Here is a 20,639-nt window from a genome sequence, read left to right on the forward strand (position 1 = left end):
GGCCACAAAGTGGCAGCAAGCTCAGGTTACCATAGTGATCCATGTCATCAAAACAGGGACCGCAGACCTCACCAACGATGCCAGTCTCTGTCCTAAAGCCAGGCTGCTTCTACCTCCTGGTCCTCTGAGCATTCTAATGCCCCTCACCCCTGATGGATTCACAAGTGCGCATCCCACTCTGCACCAGAATGTATGGGTCCTGTGAGGTACCCTAGGGCTCAACCAGTTTGACCCTCCACTGCTAACACAGGCACCCATAGCTACACTACCATGGTAGGTGTGGAACTTCTCTGAAAGGTGTGCAGGGCTCCTGAGCTACATCCTGGGAGGCACAGGACAGACTTCAGCTTGATTTTCAAAAATCATTCTGGAGGTTTCTGTTGTGCTGCCCCTGGGGTTTGACAGCCAGCATGGGCAGGGAAGGGGGCAGCCCCCTCACTCCTTCAGCCAGACTAGGTAAGTTTCTAGCTCCTTCTTGGGAGACATGCTTCCTACATCTCCCCATTCCAGGGTTTATTATAGAAATTCAATGGTCTTATCCTCCAGACCATGGCTCTTGGTTTTCCCATCCAATTCGTTTCAGAATTCCAAACAAAACAGTACATGTCTCAAGCATATAGCTCTGGCAAGCTAAGAGAGTTTTGCTTTTAGACTTCTGTGTCTGCTGTAAATCCATTCAAAAATGTGATCAAGGACTTCCCTGGTGGTCCAGTTGCTAAGACTCAGCGCTCCTAATACAGGGGGCCCTGTTTAGGGAATTAGATCTCACACGCCACAACCAAAGACCTCACATGCCACAAGTGAGGCCTGGAGTAGCCACATAAATAAATAAAAATATTTTTTAAAAACAGAAGTGTGATTAGCTCCCCTGAAGCAAGAAATACTGTTGGGAGCAGAGCCATAAGCTAAGTATCAATAGAACCAGCTAGGGAGGGTCATAGGAATGAAAAATGTATCTGTTAAAATTTCAAAAACATTATCACACTTAAAGAATTTTAGACACCAAGGTAGGACACTCCAAAAGCATCTCCTTCAAATCATATAGGAGGCCATAAACAGTGTTCCACCTGACTCTAAGAACAAAAGCAACACTTTTTAGCTTCTGAGCTTTGTAATACACACACAAGAAGCTCAGGATTAACAGAGGAATGCCTGGAATGCCTTACAAAAGCCCTGTATGATCTGACATTGTCTGTGAATCACCAGGGTAGGCTCCACTGCACTTTGTTGGCATGGCCTGTGCCAGGCAGGTGGAGTCCTGAGGCTGCCCTTCAGAAGCTACATCAAATACACCAGAATGAGATGTTTGGAAAGCAAATGCTTGTTAAGCCATCAAGAAAAGCAGACATAATCCAGGGGAGGCCAAGGGAAAAAGGGAAAGCAACTTTCAGCAACAGTATCACATGACAACAAAGCAGAAATTTGCCCATCACAGACCCACTGTGACCACAGACCTGGCATTTCAGATACTCATCTGAGGAACCTAGAAATCCTCAGAAATGTCTCAGAAAGAATTCACCCTAATTGGAAGCACTCCAACAAATAAAATGCCAGGGGAAAATGCTGTCACTTTTCTCTTTTCAAATCATGAATTATCCTCTTTTCCTGGAAAAGTATGTCTAGACAGACTTATTGCCCCTCGAAAAAGCTAGAGACCTGGTCTTTGAGAATCTTGCTTGAAGATATTAAAAAAATTGCTAGCCAGACTTCCAGAACCTGGGAGTGAAAGGAATGATCAACGAATGCTTAGTCTCAGAGGTCAGACTCTAGGAGTGTCAGTCAGTTCAAGCTATTAAAAGAGCCAATTCTCGTTGTGATAAAGCACATCCTGGCAAAGCCACAGAAAAGAAAATTGTAAGAATCAATATAAGTCAAAATAGAAACCGGATGAAGGTTTCAGCCAAACTCATTTTCACTTCTGATCTAATGGATTGACTTTTGGGTGCTGAAATCAGTACAATTTGCAGATTCAAGACATTGAATATGGAAGTCAAAATTGGATAGAAATTTAATCAAAAACTATAGCAGATCCTTGAAATTTACAAGGGTTAATGCTGCCTCTTAATCTTGCCAATTCTTCCCACAGCTGAGTTGAACTGGCACAGTCTTCTTTATCTCTTCAAGCAATCTGTGTATACCTTGGCTCTGCACAGCTGCTCGATACATTTAACAGATACTCTATAGATGTATGCATAACCTTTGAAAGAATCCACAGTGCAACTTCCTATCAGGAATTCATATTTTTGTTAAAGCTAGTCAGGGGCAATCCTATATTCCTGTGGAACTTACCAGAAAACAGATAAAATCCAGGAAGTATAGCCTACCCACAGGATTCTTAACCAAACAGGTCAAGTCAGCATGGTAGGTAAAATGATGCCTTTCTCACCCCAAAATGTTTATGCCCTAATCCCTAGAAACTGTGGGCCATGTTACCTTACATGACAAACAGGAATGTACATGTGTGATTAGATTAAGGATTTTGAGATTATCCTGGATTATTCAGGTGGACACAATGTAACCAATGTAACATTATAAGAGAAGCAAGATAGGGAGTCAGGGAAGGAGACGTGACTATGGCAGTAGAGCTCTTATGATACGATTGCTAGAATTGGGGGCATAAGTCAAGGATTGAAGGTGAGAATCTGGGAAAAGCAAGGAATAAGTTCTACTCTGGAGCTTCCAGAAAGAACACAGCTCTGCCAACACTTTGATGTTAGCCCACTGAAACCTATTTTGGACTTCTGATCTCTGAAACCGTAAAAGGATGCATTCCAGTGGTTTAACCACTAAACTGGTAATTCGATACAGTCAACACCATTCTCATTTTCTGTTTCCAACATCAACTGAAACATTCAATTCAATCAGGGTTTCTAGAGCAATCTTTTTCTTTCTTTGAAGGACGACTCCTAACATACTCATTCTCTCTCACCTGCCATGATAACTCCTTCCAGGAGTACTCGCATCTCCAACAGGACTAGGGAGAAGATATATTCTATAGAAGGCAAGAGAACCAGTGTTGAGTAACTATTGAGTTGGCCAAAATGTTTGCTCGTGTTTTTCCGTAACACCTTTCAAACTTTTTGGCCAACCCAATACTTAATGCCAGGCACCCTAGGGGTTATTTTGCATATGTCTTATTTTATCTTTCCAGCTCTTTTCTGAGATATCATTCCCTGAAACCATGCTTGATAAGGGTACCAAGATTCAAAGAAGATAGCTTACACTATAAACAAGTCACCAAAGGAGTACCTAGAGCCCAGCTCTACGTGACTCCAAAATTCAAATCCTCCTATGAGAACATGCTGCTTCTACTTTATTGACACAAAACAGTAAAGCATTACCAGCAGCATGACTGCATCACTTTGGAAAAAACAGTGGTTTAGGAAGCAGGAAAGAGAAAGATGAGGGGACAGTTTGACTCCAGGGAGGACCTTTCCGGTAGGTTGTCACGGGCTCGCACTGCTGTTTTTCTCTCAGGGACAAAACCCAATCCATGGTGTATGTCACCATTCCTAATTATTTTAAATCTCCTCATAGGAGTATTTGCCTTTGGGCTTTTTGCTACTGACATTTTTGTAAACGCCGGACAAGTGGTCACGGGGCACCTGACCCCGTACTTCCTGACGGTGTGCAAGCCCAACTACACCAGTACAGACTGCCGGGCGCACCACCAGTTCATCAACAACGGGAACATCTGCACCGGGGACCTGGAAGTGATAGAGAAGGCGCGGAGGTCCTTTCCCTCCAAACACGCTGCTCTGAGCATTTACTCTGCCCTGTATGCCACAGTGAGTATGACCCGAGTAGAGTTTTGGCCGTGATGGGTGTCTCTGCCATCCTCATCCCCCATTCTTTCATTAGTCACTTCTGGTGGCTTCTGAAGTCATGTTACAATGTGTTTCTCTTCCATTATATCATGCTGTTGCCCCCACCTCAATACCCCAATGCCAGAGGATGTTAATTCTGGCATGACTGTTGATGATCATTTAGTCACCTCCTCCCATTTTACAGATACAGAAACTGAGGCCCAGAGAATTGTTAAGAGTACACAGTCAGAGCAAAGGCCCAGGCTCCTGGCATTGGACACAGGGTTCTGTCACTTCCCAGAATAGCACTCTGCGCCAAAGCTCTGGTTGGTTCCAGAACGACACACATTCCTCACGCTTGTCTATGGATTGCAGATGTAAGCCTTATGCAAATGCCTGCCCAAAGCAATGTGCAATACCAGATGAAGACAGGGTTTCCTCTGCTCCTCCTAACACTCTTCAACACTTTGCCAGGACAGATGGGCAACCCTGCAAGACCCCCAAAATCCAACAGTTCACTTCTCACTGTTCTCTAGATCACAAAATCTCTTGACTGCCCCCACTGGGGTATAATAGTCTAAACTTTGTGGCCTCATCAGAGAGAAAGCGCAAAAGTGTGTCTAACATCTTAAAATAGAAGAAATGGTGTCCATCTATATTTCCTTCTCTTTAATTCCACCCCACTTTGGAAATAACCTAGGGCTTCCCAGGTGGCGCTAGTGGTAAAGAACCCGCCTACCACTGAAGGAGACGTTAGAGACACAGGTTCAGACCCTCGGTTGGGAAGCTTCCCTAGAGGAGGGCATGGTAACCCACTCCAGTATTCTTGCCTGGAGAATCCCATGGACAGAGGAGCCTAGTGGGCTATAGTCTATAGGGTCACAAAGAGTCAGACATGACTGAAGTGACTGAGCACGCATGGAAATGACCTCATTTCACCTTTGCCTGACCTTTGCTTCTTTAGAACGCAGAGTATAGAAGTAGACAGATCAATGCAAACATTCCACTGATGGATATCATGTGTATTTACCTGTGGATGAGTGACTATTGGCTAAAAACATCCCTTTTCCTTCAACTTACTTTATATTTAGGGTACGACTAGTCTAGAGATTCTTGGCTGAAAGGTGAAATAAGGAGAAGGCAGAGCAAAGACCCCTTTCAAGCTATGCGGTCTGCCTAGAAACTCCCAGTATGCCTTCACCCCAGCCCCTGGGAGCACGTTCCCCTCCAATGACAGTAACCACAATGCCCACTGCATCTGATGGAAGCGTGTCCATGCCGTCGTCCCCAACACTGTCCTAAATTCAGGGAGGGGTAAAGGTGACTGACTACAGGTCTGGTCCATTTGGTGTAGTTTAAAAGAAATTGCTTGGTATTCTCTTTAGAACAGTGGTTCTTTTTTTGTCCAATTTATAGAATCACATCTATAGGACAACTTTGCAATATCTATTTCTTTTAGATTTACTCTTTAATGAATACATGACAAAAATGGTTTCAGCTACCCCCACATTAAGGAAACATGAATGTAAATAATACAGAAGCCTTGATTTACAAACAAACCAGTTTAGCTCAATGAAGTTCCTTGACTCATTTTTACCCCACCCACAAAAAAAAAGAAAAATCTATGTCAGGCATTTTTTAAACAAGGCCTTTTCAGGCATTTGTTATAATTTCCAGCTTTCAAAATATTGTATCAATTTGTATCCTAGATTATCTAGAACTTATCTAGAACCTAAGTTATATGAAACAATGTACTCTTGCACCTTTTCCTGTATTTTTATCAGACTTAAGTCATTGTTGTATGAAATCAATTTCTATAATACCATTACAAAAACAAATACGTTACTCATCTTCAGCTACTGTCTCATCAAGTGAAATATAAATTTCTCTTGAGAAGAAAGAAGTATAGTCGTCTCACTCGGAATATATGCTGGTAGAGCACATGTTTTCAAGGATTCAGATATAATCCAATTCAAATCATGCCCCACAGACAGACTATAATCAGATAAACCCTGATACAGGACTCCAATTATGTAAACATCTTCTGAGCCCCTATTATGCATGCTTTCAGAAATTACTCAACAAGGAATTCCTAAGTACTAGTTAATACTGTGAAGAATACTAATGAACCATAGGCCCATGTTTTAATAGTTTGTAATCTTATAAGATTGATAAAGGCTATAATTTAAAAATATGGAAGCATAAAACACTAAATTTAAATATATATATATATAAAATAATAAAATTTAACCCATTATTGACTGGGGGATTTTTACAAAAAGCAACACCTATGGCCAGCGATTTTTATTTTGGCCAGCCAAAAATTAATTGTTATTTCATTAAGACTTTATGGGTTACTGTATTTAATAGTTATACTTGATACACCTGCAAAGTCTTCTCCAGCACCTTGAGTATTATCTATCACTTTCCATATCAGAATTAATCACTAAGGTTTTTTTGCTTTAATATTCACATAGTCTGAATCAGAACTATATTCTGAAGAACTATCATCTTCTGACACATTAGTATATATGCCACTTAGACAATCAGATAAAGTATCTGCATAAAATTCTTCACTCAAAATTTCAAGATGTATCATTTTTGAAAATTTTACAGCAATAAACTTGCATTTATAATATATACAGCATTGGAACAAAAATTGAATGGAGGAAAATGTGAATGACCATTATAATTATCATGACATGATAAATATCATTAGTTATAATAATTATAAGTTGTGTAATGAACTCTATCAATTTTAAGCCCTAACAACTATGTCTCTGGTCAATAACATTCAGTACCAAAAGACATATTAATACATCTTTGGTCAATAATGTGCTAAACAACATTTCCTACTTAGCCTCAGAATGGTGTGATGATATGCTCTAATTTACATAACTCTGATCTAACCACAGTTTTGTAGGGTATGTGTTACATATAATAAAGAAAATCCCATCTTCCTGTATTCACACCAATGCTGAAGGATCATCCTAAGAAATTACGTTTCCACTAAAATATTTTAAAATGTATCTATTTGAACTTATATGTGCTCAGGTCATACAAGCACACTGTACTGCAACTTGAGTATTGGCATACTATTTTTCTGAGTCACAAACTCATTTAGCACACTTGTTATGGTTTCCCTGGTGGCTCAGATGGTAAAGAATCTGTCTGCAATGCCGGAGATCTGGTTTTGATCCCTGGGTCAGGAAGGTCCCCTGGAGAAGGGAATAGCAACCCACTCCAACATTCTTGCCTGGAGAATCCCATGGATAGAGGAGCCTGGTGGGCTACAGTCCACGGGGTTGCAGAGCTGCTCAGAGACTAACACAGAGACAATAGATCAATTGCGCCCTCTAGTGGTTTCTTATAACCATTACCAAAGTTTGTGTGACAAGAGGCATACCTTGCTTACTCTAAGCCACGAGGGACATATTTGATAACCAAGCCTGTAAAATATTTAAGTCTTACTCAGCTCCTCACGGGGAAGGCAATGGCACCCCCCTCCAATACTCTTGCCTGGAAAATCCCATGGACGGAGGAGCCTGGAAGGCTTGCGGTCCATGGGGTCGCTGAGGGTCGGACACGACTGAGTGACTTCACTTTCACTTTTGACTTTTATGCATTGGAGAAGGAAATGGCAATCCACTCCAGTGTTCTTGCCTGGAAAACCCCAGGGATGGGGGAGCCTGGTGGGCTGCCGTCTATGGGGTCGCACAGAGTCAGACACGACTGAAGCGACTTAGCAGCAGCAGAAGCAGCTCCTTACAATGTCTTAAGAACAGAGTACGTCTCATGTGTCATAAGTTGTATCATCATTTACTAACATCAGGTCTTCCCAACCTTTTATACACCCACATAGAAAATTTTTAAACATGCTGGAGTAAATGAATGAATAGAACTGATCACAGCCATCCCAACGAATGTGAGAATCAATTTCCCAGCACAACGGAAACACTGGTTTGGAAGTCAACACTTTTATACTCATTGAAAGTGTGAAGAACTAGCTAGGATTATGGGGGACCTAAAAAATGAAATGTATTGCTACTCCCCTACCCAGTCTTCTCCATAAAATTAATTCTCATAGAAGATTTTCTGGCATCTGAGATTCTTATATGGGTTTATTAACACTCCAAGTGATTCTTTAGTTTGTTGCATAAAAACTGCATGCTCTGGATCTGATTATCATGCAGTCATTCATGTCACTGTGATTCTGTTCCCATGCCCACCAGAATATAAAGCACTGAGATGAGTGAGCACTCGTTCATCGTTCATGCTTTGGTGCAGCCCATCTGTGTGTGTGGGTGTGTGTCCGTGTGCATGTATATATACACCGTGTACAGAGGCTGCTGGTCACTCCCCAGTCTCTGTCCTCACCTAGATGTACATCACAAGCACAATCAAGACGAAGAGCAGCCGACTGGCCAAGCCAGTGCTGTGCCTCGGGACCCTCTGCACAGCCTTCCTGACGGGCCTCAACCGGGTCTCCGAGTACCGGAACCACTGCTCTGACGTGATTGCGGGCTTCATCCTGGGCACTGCGGTAGCCCTGTTTCTGGTAGGTCAGCTTCCTCTACTTTTTTCCCCCTCTGGTGCTCTCTGAAAGGCTGCCCAAGATCCTGGTAAGTCAGGCTCCCCAGACTCCACGGTCTCAGTCCAGGTTCCACCGGCCTCAACCTTGTGAGCTGCAGTTACTCACCAAGTACCCTGTGTCCTTTCTTTCAGAAATATGACTGCATAGTCCCTCTGTGGGCCAGGAGTAGATCACTCCAGGAAGGATGGCTTGCTCCACTTCTTCCAACCCTGTCCTAGGGGCTGGGGATGGCCAGACTAGCAAAAATTTAGTGTACCTTCAAACCATGATTCTTTAAATACTTGCTCAGAGACATACTGGCAGCATAAGCTAAGTGCCGCTTGGGGGAAGAACAGAGAACAAAGTACTGACAGAAGCAGGCAGCTCCTTCTCCAGCATTTCAAGAAACTCCACTCTGACCCAGACTTGCAAGTCCCACTCGGAAATAGGAAAACCCTCAGCTAATCGCACCCAGGGGACCTCTGTTATTATCTGAACATGCCTCCTGGGCATCTTATTTCCGCTATAAGTGGCTTCTCAACCACATAACACTTTCTGAAGAAGGGTTTTGGTTCATTTTTATAATTTGAGGTATGATAAAGTGAAAGTGTTAGTCACTCAGTCATGTCCAACTCTTTTCAATCCCATGGACTGTGGTCCACCAGGCTCCTCTGTCCATGGAATTCTCCAGGCAAGAATACTGGAGTGGGTTGCCATTTCTTTCTCCAGGGGATCTTCCCAACCCAGGGATAGAATCTGGGTCTCCTGCATTACAGGCAGATTCTTAACCATCTGAGTCACCAAGGAAGCTAAGCATACAATAAATGGTACATGAATTGTATAACTTGATCAGTTTTGACCTTCAGATACTTCTTTCTCTCCCACCCTTCCCCTCCCCCCTCATTCCTAAGCAACCACTGATCTTCTGTATTAGGTTACTGTAAGATTTAATGTTAATGGAATTATACAATATGCATGTGTTTTTTCCTAGCTTCCTTCATTCAGCGTAATTATTTTGTGATTCATCCTTGTTGTATCAGTAATTCCTTTCTCTTGCTATCTAGTATTCCATTGCACGGACATACCATGAAGGTACAGTTTTTAAAAAATATAGTCAAGGACTGGGCTTCCCTGGTGGCTCAGTGGTAAAGAATCTGCCTGGCAATGCAGGAAACATGGGTTTGAGCCCTGATCTGGGAAGATCCCACATACCACAGAGCAGCTAAGCCCATGCTCCACAACTATTGAGCCTGTGCTCTAGAGCCCAGGAACTGCAACTACGGAAACCCAAGCACCTACAACCTGTGCTCTGCACCAAGAGAAACCACCGCAGTAAGAAGCCAGCACAACGCAACTGAAGAGCAGCCCCCACTCGTCACAACTAGAGAAAAGCGTGAGCAGCAATGGAGACCAAGCACAGCCAAAAACAAATTTATATAAATATATATGTGCGTGTATATATATGTGCATGTATACATATATTTTTTTTTTCAAGGATTTAAAATACACCCAGAAGGGTTCACAGTAAATCACTAGGCCTAAAGATGCTGTGCATGGTGAAATCAGTCTCCTAATAATACTCAGCAAGCCTCTCCTAGCAGACAGACGTCATCACAGCCTGTTGCCCATTCTGCCCTTTCTAGTCCAAGACACCCGTTAAGACTAACATCACATGTAGATGGATTCCACGGGCCTGTGACCTAACTTCTCCTCGTCCTATCCCTTCCATACAGGGATTCTGCATATATGTCCTCCTCAACATGGGAGAGGCACATGTGCCTGTCCCAACTTCTAACTCAGAGTTCCCCAACACTTGTACCTGCTCAGAAAATGCTTACATTTACTCAGAACACTAACTGGCAAGCTCCATTTGAATTCAAAGTTCTTTTTCAGGGATCCAATCTTTCTTCCTAAAGTGAAAGACAGGGGGACTTAAATGCACATTCTCTGTGAAGCAGCAGCAGAAGTGGTGCCGAGTGATCCTGAGATACTGATCTCTCAGAGGGTATTTCCCTAAGGGTGCTTCTTAAATGGGGGAGGGAATACAGATGACTCAAAGAGGGATCAATAGTTTGTCAATGAAAGCCCCATTAAGGGGCTTCCCTGGTGGCTGAGACAGTAAAGCCTCTACGTGCAATGCGGGAGACCAGGGTTCAATCCCTGTGTCGGGAAGATCCCCTGGAGAAGGAAATGGCAACCCACTCCAGTACTCTTGCCTAGAAAATTCCACAGATGGAGGAGCCTGGTGGGCTACAGTCCTTGCGGTCGCAAAGAGTCAGAAACGACTGAGCAACTTTACTCACTTGGCACTTAAGAAGCCAAATCTTACAGTGGACTGATTTAGAGGCTACTGAGTTTATGTAGCCTTGGGAAAGTTATCCACATTCTCTGTGCCTCCTTATCTAAGGTGGAGAGGATAATAGTATCTCCCTTATAAGAATGTTGAGTAGTCAAATGGAGAAGGAAATGGCAACCCACTCCAGTGTTCTTGCTTGGAGAATCCCAGGGATGGGGTCTATGGGGTCGCACAGAGTCGGACACGACTGAAGTGACTTAGCAGCAGTCAAATGAAATTAGGTAAAACCCTTCAGACAATGCCAGATACATAAGTGGCCCTCAGTAAATGTTAGCTGTTACTATGAGATGGTTTACATGTGTCATGTCTTTTAAATGTAAATCTACAAGGCAGGTGTTATTCCCATTTTTATAGGTCAGGAAACAAGTTCATTGAGGGTAGATTGAGTATCCCTGGCCATCTGGTGATCAAACAGATGCTTCCTCAGCACCCCAAATGTGCTCAGCAGAAGACAGCCTGGACCATGCCCCAGGTCTTTCCATGGTCCCTACTCATTGGCTCAAAAGTCACTGTGCAGTGACATTCTAAGGGGCAGGCCTGCCACCCACAGAGATAGCCAGGCATTGATGGCTGCAGTCTGACCCTAATCTTTTTTCCCCTCATCCCGCAGGGAATGTGTGTGGTCCATAACTTTAAAGGAACACAAGGATCGCCTTCCAAACCCAAGCCCGAGGACCCCCGTGGAGTACCCCTCATGGCTTTCCCAAGAATAGAAAGCCCTCTGGAAACCTTAAGTGCACAGGTACAGTAAAGTGGTTTTAGCCAACAAAGCCCGGAGGCTCCAGGCTTGTTATCTGGAAGTCAAGTAACCATTCCTCTAGTGAAAACAGGACACAACTGAATCCACCCAACAACAATAAAAATCTGGGGACTTCCCTGGCAATTCAGTGGTTAAGACTTCACCTTCCAATGCAGAAAGTGAAGGTTCAATCCCTAGTCAGGGAACTAAGATCCCACATGCCTCATGGCCAAAAATACCAAAACATAAAACAGAAACAATATTTAACAAATTCAATAAAGACCCTAAAAAAAAAAAAAAAAAACGCAATAAAAATCTGACATAAAGGCCCTCAAGAACTTCACAGCTTCCCTCAATTAGTCCCATATTCCTTTCAGGGAGTGGGCATCATGAATCCTCAGGACGTTCTTAGTAATGTCTAACTTAAACCCCAGCTGCTTCAGGATATCTTGACCTTCAATGTAATAACACATTTGTGAAATTTAGACCAACTCTTGTGGTAGGCCAATTCGATTTAATATGTAGGACAACACTTGGAAAGAAATGCTTTGTTACATTCGGTGACAGATGTAAACTGGAAGCACATTAAAAAAGGTAACTCAATATCCTTTTGGATCTCTTTTGATGACCATCAAAAATTCGATGCAACAGTACTTACTGTTTACACTAGGACCTTGTTTACATTAGGACCATTACATTCATGCCAGAGATAAAGACGACAACTAGCCACACAGTCTTTATGCTCAAGGAACTTAGAGATGATCAGGAAAGGTGTGTATAAATGCATGCATGCTCAGTTGTGCCCGACTCTTTGTGACCCCATGGACTGTAGCCCACCAAGCTGCTCTGTCTATAGAATTCTCCAGGCAAGAAAACTGAAGTGGGTTGCCATTTCCTACCCCAAGGGATCTTCCCGACCCTGGGATAGAACTGGCACCTCCTTCATTGGCAGGTAGATTCTTTACCACTCTGCCACCTGGGAAGCCCTGTATATAAGTGAATAATCATAATATGGCATGCTGAATCAGATGCGCAAAGTGTTCTGTGAACACAAATGAAGAAAAAATCTATTGTAAAGCAGGGAAAGACAAAGATGTGCCAGCCAAAATGAGCCCTGACGCATGGTATAACGCCTGACTTTTGCCTAAGACAACTGCTAAGTGCTTTACAAATATATTTTTTTGAACAAAAACTTACTGAATTGGTAGTGTAATTCCCACTTCAGAGAAAGAGAGGAAAATGAAGATAGCAATATTAAATTACTCACCCAAGACACATAGCAAGCAAGTGGGAGAGTTGGGGTGAATAGTTCTTTGAGCAGACAGAGCAGGGATAACTAATAATAAAACAGGGATTTTATTTTCATGTAGCTGAGGCTTGCTAAAATGTTTATTCTCTGTAATAGTCTATTTACCTTGAAGTCTTATTGTATTTGGCATCTCCTTACTAAATCATCTTTATTGAGTACAAGAGGAAAGCAAATCTCTTCCCATTGGACTTATCAGATACTTCCTATCAATACAGTATAAAATATTTCACTAAAGATTATTAACTATCAGACAACTGAGAAACTATCCTATTTCTTTTCACATTTAATGAAGTCCAATTTTATTAACGAACAAGGAAAAAAATCTATTTCCACCTGGGAAAAAAAATATTTAGGAATCTCCATTAAACCCAGTGCCAAGTGTTTTGTTTTCCCTTCACCTATATTAAGGTGAAAATTATAAATTCTAAATATAATTAGAAGTAACATGTTTGAAATTTTATCACTGGTTTATTTATATACAGCCAGTTAATGCAGGTTGAATGACAAGTTAGCTAAATAATGAAACCTTGTGATGAAAAACCCTAGTTTTCCTTTTAACTATGTTCTTAAACCCAGTGAAGTCAGAGTAGTGAAGTAAAGTCGCTCAGTCGTATCCACCTCTTTGCAACCCCATGGACTGTAGCCTGCCAGTCTCCTCCACCCACGGGATTTTCCAGGCAAGAGTACTGGAGTGGGGTGCCATTTCCTTCTCCAGGGGACCTTCCCAACACAGGGATTGAACCTGGGCCTACCCGCATCGTAGGTAGACACTTTACTGTCTGAGCCACCAGGGAAGATCCTGAAGTCAGAGTGGGTCCCTCTATCTTTGAGAAGAAGCAACTAGTGACAAAGGTGAATTTAAAAAGCAAACTGAAATGTTTGCCGAGTTCCACAAACATGTAGTCTGTTCTTGCAAATGCTATTGACCTTGCCCTGAATGTCCTGGTCTAAGAGTACCTTCTTTCCACCTCAGCACTGCTCAAGCACCTTCTGTCTGAAGCCTCCTCTAGACTTCTCTCTCCTCCCTCAGGACAGTAGTAGTTGACTAAGCCAAGAGACACCCAGGCCATGTTTTGGGGGATTCTGCTTGCATTGAAAAATGAAGTGCCAAAAAGGGTTTCCAAACCCCGATATTAGCAGTAAAGGGGCTTCCAGGTGGTATGGTGGTAAAGAGTCTGCTTGCCAATGCAGAAGAAGTAAGAGACATGAGTTGAATCCCTGGGTCAGGAAGAGCCCCTGGAGAAGGAAATGGCAACCCACTCCAGTATTCTTGCCTGGAGAATCCCATGCACAGAGGAACCTGGGGGGCTACAGTCTATGGGGTTGCAAAAAGTAGGGCATGACCACACAACCGACCAATCCACAATACAGATTTTTAAAATTCTTTAAATATATGTATCATTATTCACTACAGGCAGTAACTGAACTTTTGAAATCTGTCCATGTGTCTTTATTTCCATGTGTATCACCTTGTCTGCACACAGTTTGAGGCCTTTTGTGAATACCAGGCTTCAGCCGAAAGAGCCTCAGGACCCGACGTGCATTTGCTGCTCACAGTTCATGTCAGGACTGCCCTCATATCTGCCTCCCCCAGGAACTGAGAGATTAAAGATACAAATCCTATGAACCATGTCCTTCTTACTCTCCGTATTTCCTGGCATTCACTAGGCATGAAATAAATGTCAGATGAATAGACAGATGCAAGCCAGAGTCAAAATATGAACTAGGCCCTTTAGTCAAAACCAAGAACCCAAAATTGGACTACAGTCTATATCTGAACCTCCATGGTAAGTAGTTTATGAGTAATGGTGAACAGAACTTCTGCAGGCTGGTCACAATGAATCTATAGGAAGCTGGAAGGGAAGTAGTACTGCCTCTTAAGCTATGCCTTCCATACCATTTGTGCAAGATCCAAGCATCTGCTTTCCACATGGGTGGTTAGAAGGACATACCCTTTATTTGTGGGTCAAGAAAAGGAAATGAGCATATGGTGCAAGCTATCACATTCAGTCTTTACGATAATCCTGCAGTTGGCCTCATTCTTCTATTTTATAGACGAAGTAAAGCACAAAGAGTTTAAGTAATACGCTGAAGGTCACTCAGCAAAGATTAAGACACAGGCCCATCTAATTCTAAAGGCCCTGCTTGCTCTCTACACCACACAGCCTGAGGTTTAAGGAAAATTCCATTTTGAAATCTACAGCTCTCAGCACTGAATATGGAAACACGCTGTAGCGGCCAGTGTGTGGGGGCTGAGCTGCACCGCACTGGCAGAGTTTACACTGAGCATCGCTCTTCCAAAACAAATATGCCCTGTGTTCTCCCCTGTGGGCGAAAGCTTCCTGTGCAATAGCAGCAGCCATGGCTTCTACTAGAAACTGCTGCTCCTTTGTAATTTTGGGGATAGAGCTGTCTTCCCAGGAGGAGGACTATGGGGATCTGAGAGAAGATATGAACCTCTCTTTAGAGCACACATTCTCACATGAGAATTCCATCTCGCCGTTCAGAGCATCTCAAGGAGAAAACTGTCTCGCTGGAGAGGGAACCCCCCATCCTCCCTTTCGTCCCCGAGACATACTTTGTCCTTTGCCACATGAAGCCCCAGGGCTGCAGGCTGCCCCAGGCTGCTTCTCTCTTCCCCTCTAAATGATCAGCTCAAATTTAAATACTTGGCTTTCTGTGACTGAGACAGTACGTTCTCTAAAATCTTTCCCCAGGACTAAAGAGAAACCAGAAAGTAAAAAACTGTAGAATCCAAATGAAACAAAGATGGTCAACCTTCCAAAGTCTTATTTTGTGACCACACAGAGTTGTATCCTGGAGACCTGCTCTGAGCTTTCCTCGCCCTGCAGCCTCATACCCATTTTCACCTGCACGATCAAGCTTAGTGTTGAGCAAATGTGTTCTTGTTGAACACGGTTTATATTAACAAAGAAATGAGAGTGGAGCCGATGTGTTAACTCATTGTGTCGTATTAAGTCTCTTGTGTCTCCTGATGTGTACAGTGGGGAGAGGAGATATATTTTTCTTTAACAACAGTAACAACAAAAGGATCCACTCTATCCCAGGACCCACATGCCTATGACCTTATTCCAGGGGATTCTGATTCAGCCATTCTGGGGTGAAAAGCCATGTAAGAAAATCATCCCACAGGAATTCTAATGCTTATAGACTTCATATCATAAATAGGAGGGGAAAAAAAGACTTGTTGAGTTAAAGAAATCTGTACAAAGTCACCAAGTTAGTTATCTTAGGCTGTTGAACTACTTTATCTATACCATTCACTCTTAAATGAAATCTTAAAAACATAAAAATGACCAAACTATTGATGGAAGTTTTTTTTTTTTTTTTTAAGGAAGCATACTATAAAAGCAAAAGGATAAGTTTTTCACATTATAGCAAGAAATGCAAAAACCTCACTTTTCACAAATATGGTAGATAAAAGTACCTTGAGAAATATGGAATACTCAGTTTCTACAATTCACATTTGCCCTCTCAAGAATATGACTCTCTAGTGTCCTAAAAACAAACAGGAATCTGGAAACCCATAATAATCAATTAGCTCTAAAGCCACCGTTTCTTAAGGTATTATCAATACCATAAACTGGGAATTTTAAGTTCAAACAAAAGAGAAAGCCTTGGGCCTGAAAAAAGGTGTGATTATATATGTTATATAAAACAAGAGATAAGGGTTATTATGCACAAACCACATAAACAAAAATTAACAGAACTACAAGGAAAAGTGGATAAAACTGCAATCATAGATTTTAACGCTTTTTTCAGTAATAAGCAAACAAAATATAGTAAAAAGTTAATAAGGTTAAGGCAATGGCACCCCACTCCAGTACTCTGGCTTGGAAAATCCCATGGACAGAGGAGCCTGGTAGGCTGCAGTCCATGGGTCGCTGAGGGTTGGACACGACTGAGCGACTTCACTTTCACTTTTCACTTGCATGCATTGGAGAAGGAAATGGCAAACCCCTCCAGTGTTCTTGCCTGGAGAATCCCAGGGATGGGGGAGCCTGGTGGGCTGCCATCTATGGGGTCACACAGAGTCAGACACGACTGAAGCAACTTAGCCGAGGCAAGGCAATATATAATCCTCAAACACAAACATTTAAAACAAACTACATGTAAGACTATAAAGCAAATCAAGAAACTTTAAAAGCATTCAGTGTTATATTTTCATAATTTAAAAAAATTTGTGTAAAAAAAAAATCTATTCAGTAGATCACACAGATGACATTCTCCAGAAATGCAGATACCTTAAACCAAAACCGCTATGCACTTGAAAACATTAAACTCACTGCTCTGAAAATCCATGGCTCAGAATACCTCATATGGAAATTTTTCAAAGATTAGAAGCGTTCAAAATTATAACAACACTTAAAAAAAAAATGTGGGATGCAGCTAAAATTACTTTGAGATCTTCAAATGATTCATAGAATACAGTTACCTATCATACAAGACAGATGAGTTTATTTTGGTTGAAAAAAAATCAGGGAAGGTTTAATAGAAGAGGTAACAAGTTGAGGGGCCTTGGAGACGCATGTCAGGGAGCAGGAACAGACTGTGAACTTGAGACAGGAATCAAGGGGATATTGAGGGAAGTGAGAGTGTGTGCATGAGTCAACTAAGATTGTATCTGCTTATGTTTGCAGAATCACTCTGCCTCCATGACCGAAGTTACCTGAAATGGCTGACGTGTCACAAGCTGTTTTTTTTTTTTTTTTTTTTATCACCCTCCAATTCAATACTTCAAGACACAGTTACTTGATATCAAACTGTGAAGACAAGTATTATGTTTATCTAGTTAGAGGCTAATGTTTTGTACATTTTTTGTATGAGGAAGTGATGTAGCTTGCCCTGATTTTTTTTTTTTTTTTTGGTCAGCTTTAATATATTTATGCCAGAATTTTAAACAAAGTTTTCTTCTTGTTCAGGTGTGCATTGAAGAACCACATTTATTCAATGATTGATGTTGTTTTGTGATATTTGTACACAAACCTTCTTTTATCAGTTTTATAGACACTGAAATGAAATATAATAATTCATTTTAATCTTTTATTATCACAGTTGCTGCCTCCTCTGGAATTTTTGAATTTTAAAAAAAACTTAACTTTTGAGTTGCAGGGAAAACAATGTTGGTTAATGGTAAATCTCAAAATCAGTTGTGTAGAAAGAAGTATTACTTTGAAAAAGAACTTTATATTCTGACTTAACATGTGATTGCATCCCAAGTTAAAGTAACATATTAATAAGAAAAAATCACCTAAGTTACACAAGCAATGGCAGGAAATTCTGGTTTTGAGGATGTTGGTATGATCCTTAGATAATGGCCTCTCCTGGTTAAGAAATTCAAGATCTTTCTGTAATCATGCCCTTGGGCTGGCAGGTAACACTGCAGCCTTCTTTCTCAAACGACCAGCCAGTACCAGCATCCCCTGTCAACTCAGTTTTGTATATCATATTGTATGGACTTTATATGAAAATGAATATTTTACAGTTTGCACAGTATTATTTTACAGAGAGGGTATCAGAGCATCTACAACCTAGAGCCCCAAAGCAACAGCTTGACTTTGGGGCTTTTAATTGTTCTAGAATTTTAACTGCATCTCATTTTTCTAGCATGGTAATAACTAACGTGTAACTTCCTTGAGAGCAGGAGCTCCCTTGTCTGTATCTATCAGAATGTTTTCTCAACACTTCCATGTTGGTTCTTCTTAGCTTTTTTTTGTACATATTTTTTTTCTAAAGAAAAAAGTTATTCACAAAATGAATTTTGGCTCATGTCCTTTGTTTGATGCTTCATCCCCCGAGTATTTGAAGACTCACAATGATGTGACCTCAGTAAGTGTTTATCCTCTTCAGTTCCCTGCCTATTGGGATCAGCCATAACAGAGGCATGACTGATATGTCCTTTCATGAAGGAGTATGTGTGTTTAGGCCAAAGAATTTGTGAGTTTAAGACACTCAGAAGCACATTCTGGTTTTCTAGCAAGCTACCTTTGTCTTCAGTTTGCCCATAGATACTTCTAAGGCATCAGTAAAAATTCAGTCATTTTGACTCTGCTAAAACTCATCCCCCATCTCATTCTGGCCTAAACTTATTTGCACTTACATGTATAAACACTCACACACATCTTTTGAGTGACATCAGACTAAAAGTTGGGGAAGTGGGCAAGAAAGGGAAGTGCTAAAAGCCCTTCTCATCCCCTATGCTAAGCCACAACTATAATCTGGTTGTTCAAAAGTGAACCCAGACATACAGAACAGACTTTTGGACACAGTGGGAGAAAGAGGATGGGTCGAATTGAGAAAGTAGCATGGAAACACAAATATTACCCTATGTAAAACAGAGAGCCAGTGGGAATTTGCTGTATGACACAAAAACTGGTGTTCTGTGACAACCTAGAGGGGTGCGATGGGGTGGGAGGGAGGTTCACGAGGGAGGGGACATAATTAAACCTATGGCTGATTCATGCTGATGTACGGCAGAAACCAATACAATATTGTAGAGCAATTATCCTCCAATTAAAAATAAATAACTATACACATATAAACAGTGAACCCTAAGAAGCTGTGACACCTCCAAGGTCGTGCTGTATACATCAGCAGTAACGTTGGAATCCAGGTCTGCCTGACTCCAAATTCCACTCTTTCCACTATGTTAAAATGTCTCTAAACCAAGTCCACATCTTTTCAGAGGTTTTTCGACATCATCACCTACTTATGTGGTTCAGGGTTGTGTAGGTGACAAAAGCACATCATGAGAAAGACGCATTCTACTTACGAGAAGCAATGATTTGCAAGCTCGGAGCCTTCCATTCTGGTATAAGCTACGCAAGTATAATGTTGCCCAACTTCAGAGTGATTCATCTTCTAAATATATTTTACAGTTCTTTTAATAATAGCAATGACAGCTCAGTTCCATTGTTCATAAGACATTCTGAAAAATACTGGCATACTCCTGATTCTCCATTGCCCATTTCTTATCACAATGAGAGACCATCTAAATATCTATCAAATGGTATTTCCAAGAACATAAGTTGACCAAGCGAGGGTTACCCTTACATTCTTCACTTTGGTTTCAATCTGGAAGGACCTATTAGAAGTGTTCTGAGGTCTCCAGCCACAGACTCCAATTTCCTGGCCTTTGTTAGTTATTGATACAGGACACAGTGATGTTCCACAGAACACACATTGGAGCACCTAGAACCAAGGACCATCTCTGGGCTCACATCCCTGGGATCATTGGGTCAGTCTGATTCCTTCCATATGACAAGGCAACCTCAGTGTTACCCCTGATTTAGGCCCAAGTCACTTCACAGGCCAAGTCACTTCATGGACCTTTCAAGCCTGCCATTTGAGACTCATTTCTTGAGGCTAGAGACCCCTCCATATGGGCCATGTACCCAGGATAAAGCCCTCTAAGCAGGAGGAGTGGTCACTATCACCTTAGGATGAAGTCTGCAATGAGCTTTTCTTCTTTTTAAAGAAGCCGAGAGGAGCCTGATAAGTCTGATTCACTGTGAGAGGGAAGTGAAAAGAAACTAAAGAAAAGCTGATAAAATGTATGGACATAAGCAACCTCATGAGACTATTAGCCCCTGAGGGTTTATTTATGACATTTTCAGTTCTTTGATTCTGCACCCAGAATCAAACAGAATCTGAACCCAGATCTGCACCCAGATCTGACAGAGAAAACTTTGCAAATAGATGGATGCCAGGGTTCCAACTTAATTTGCCTGAAAGAAATTATGCCTAGTTTGGAAATAAAGAGAATTTGCATGGAGCCTGAAGGTAGATGAAACTTAAGTATATTTAGATACAGAATTAAGTGTGAGGAAACTGCA

The 20,639-nt window shown here is 41.7% G+C and overlaps 1 protein-coding gene across 2 annotated transcripts in view; it reads left to right on the forward strand.

The window, feature by feature from the left end:
* Window positions 1–18,563, forward strand: part of PLPPR1 (phospholipid phosphatase related 1) — a 307,644-nt gene extending 289,081 nt beyond the window's left edge. Inside the window, exons 5-8 of one of the 2 annotated variants that reach the window (XM_019966650.2) lie at window positions 3,538–3,788; window positions 8,188–8,364; window positions 11,346–11,477; window positions 17,445–18,563. In XM_019966650.2, coding sequence (XP_019822209.1) covers window positions 3,538–3,788; window positions 8,188–8,364; window positions 11,346–11,477; window positions 17,445–17,477 — 593 coding nt within the window. In that variant the 3' untranslated portion in view covers window positions 17,478–18,563. The remainder of the gene's footprint in view (window positions 1–3,537; window positions 3,789–8,187; window positions 8,365–11,345; window positions 11,478–17,444) is intronic. The other variant, XM_019966652.2, reaches the window with a different exon arrangement.
* Window positions 18,564–20,639: the final 2,076 nt, after the last annotated feature.

This window comes from Bos indicus, chromosome 8 (assembly GCF_029378745.1).
Source record: "Bos indicus isolate NIAB-ARS_2022 breed Sahiwal x Tharparkar chromosome 8, NIAB-ARS_B.indTharparkar_mat_pri_1.0, whole genome shotgun sequence".
Classification (NCBI taxonomy): Eukaryota; Metazoa; Chordata; class Mammalia; order Artiodactyla; family Bovidae; genus Bos; species Bos indicus.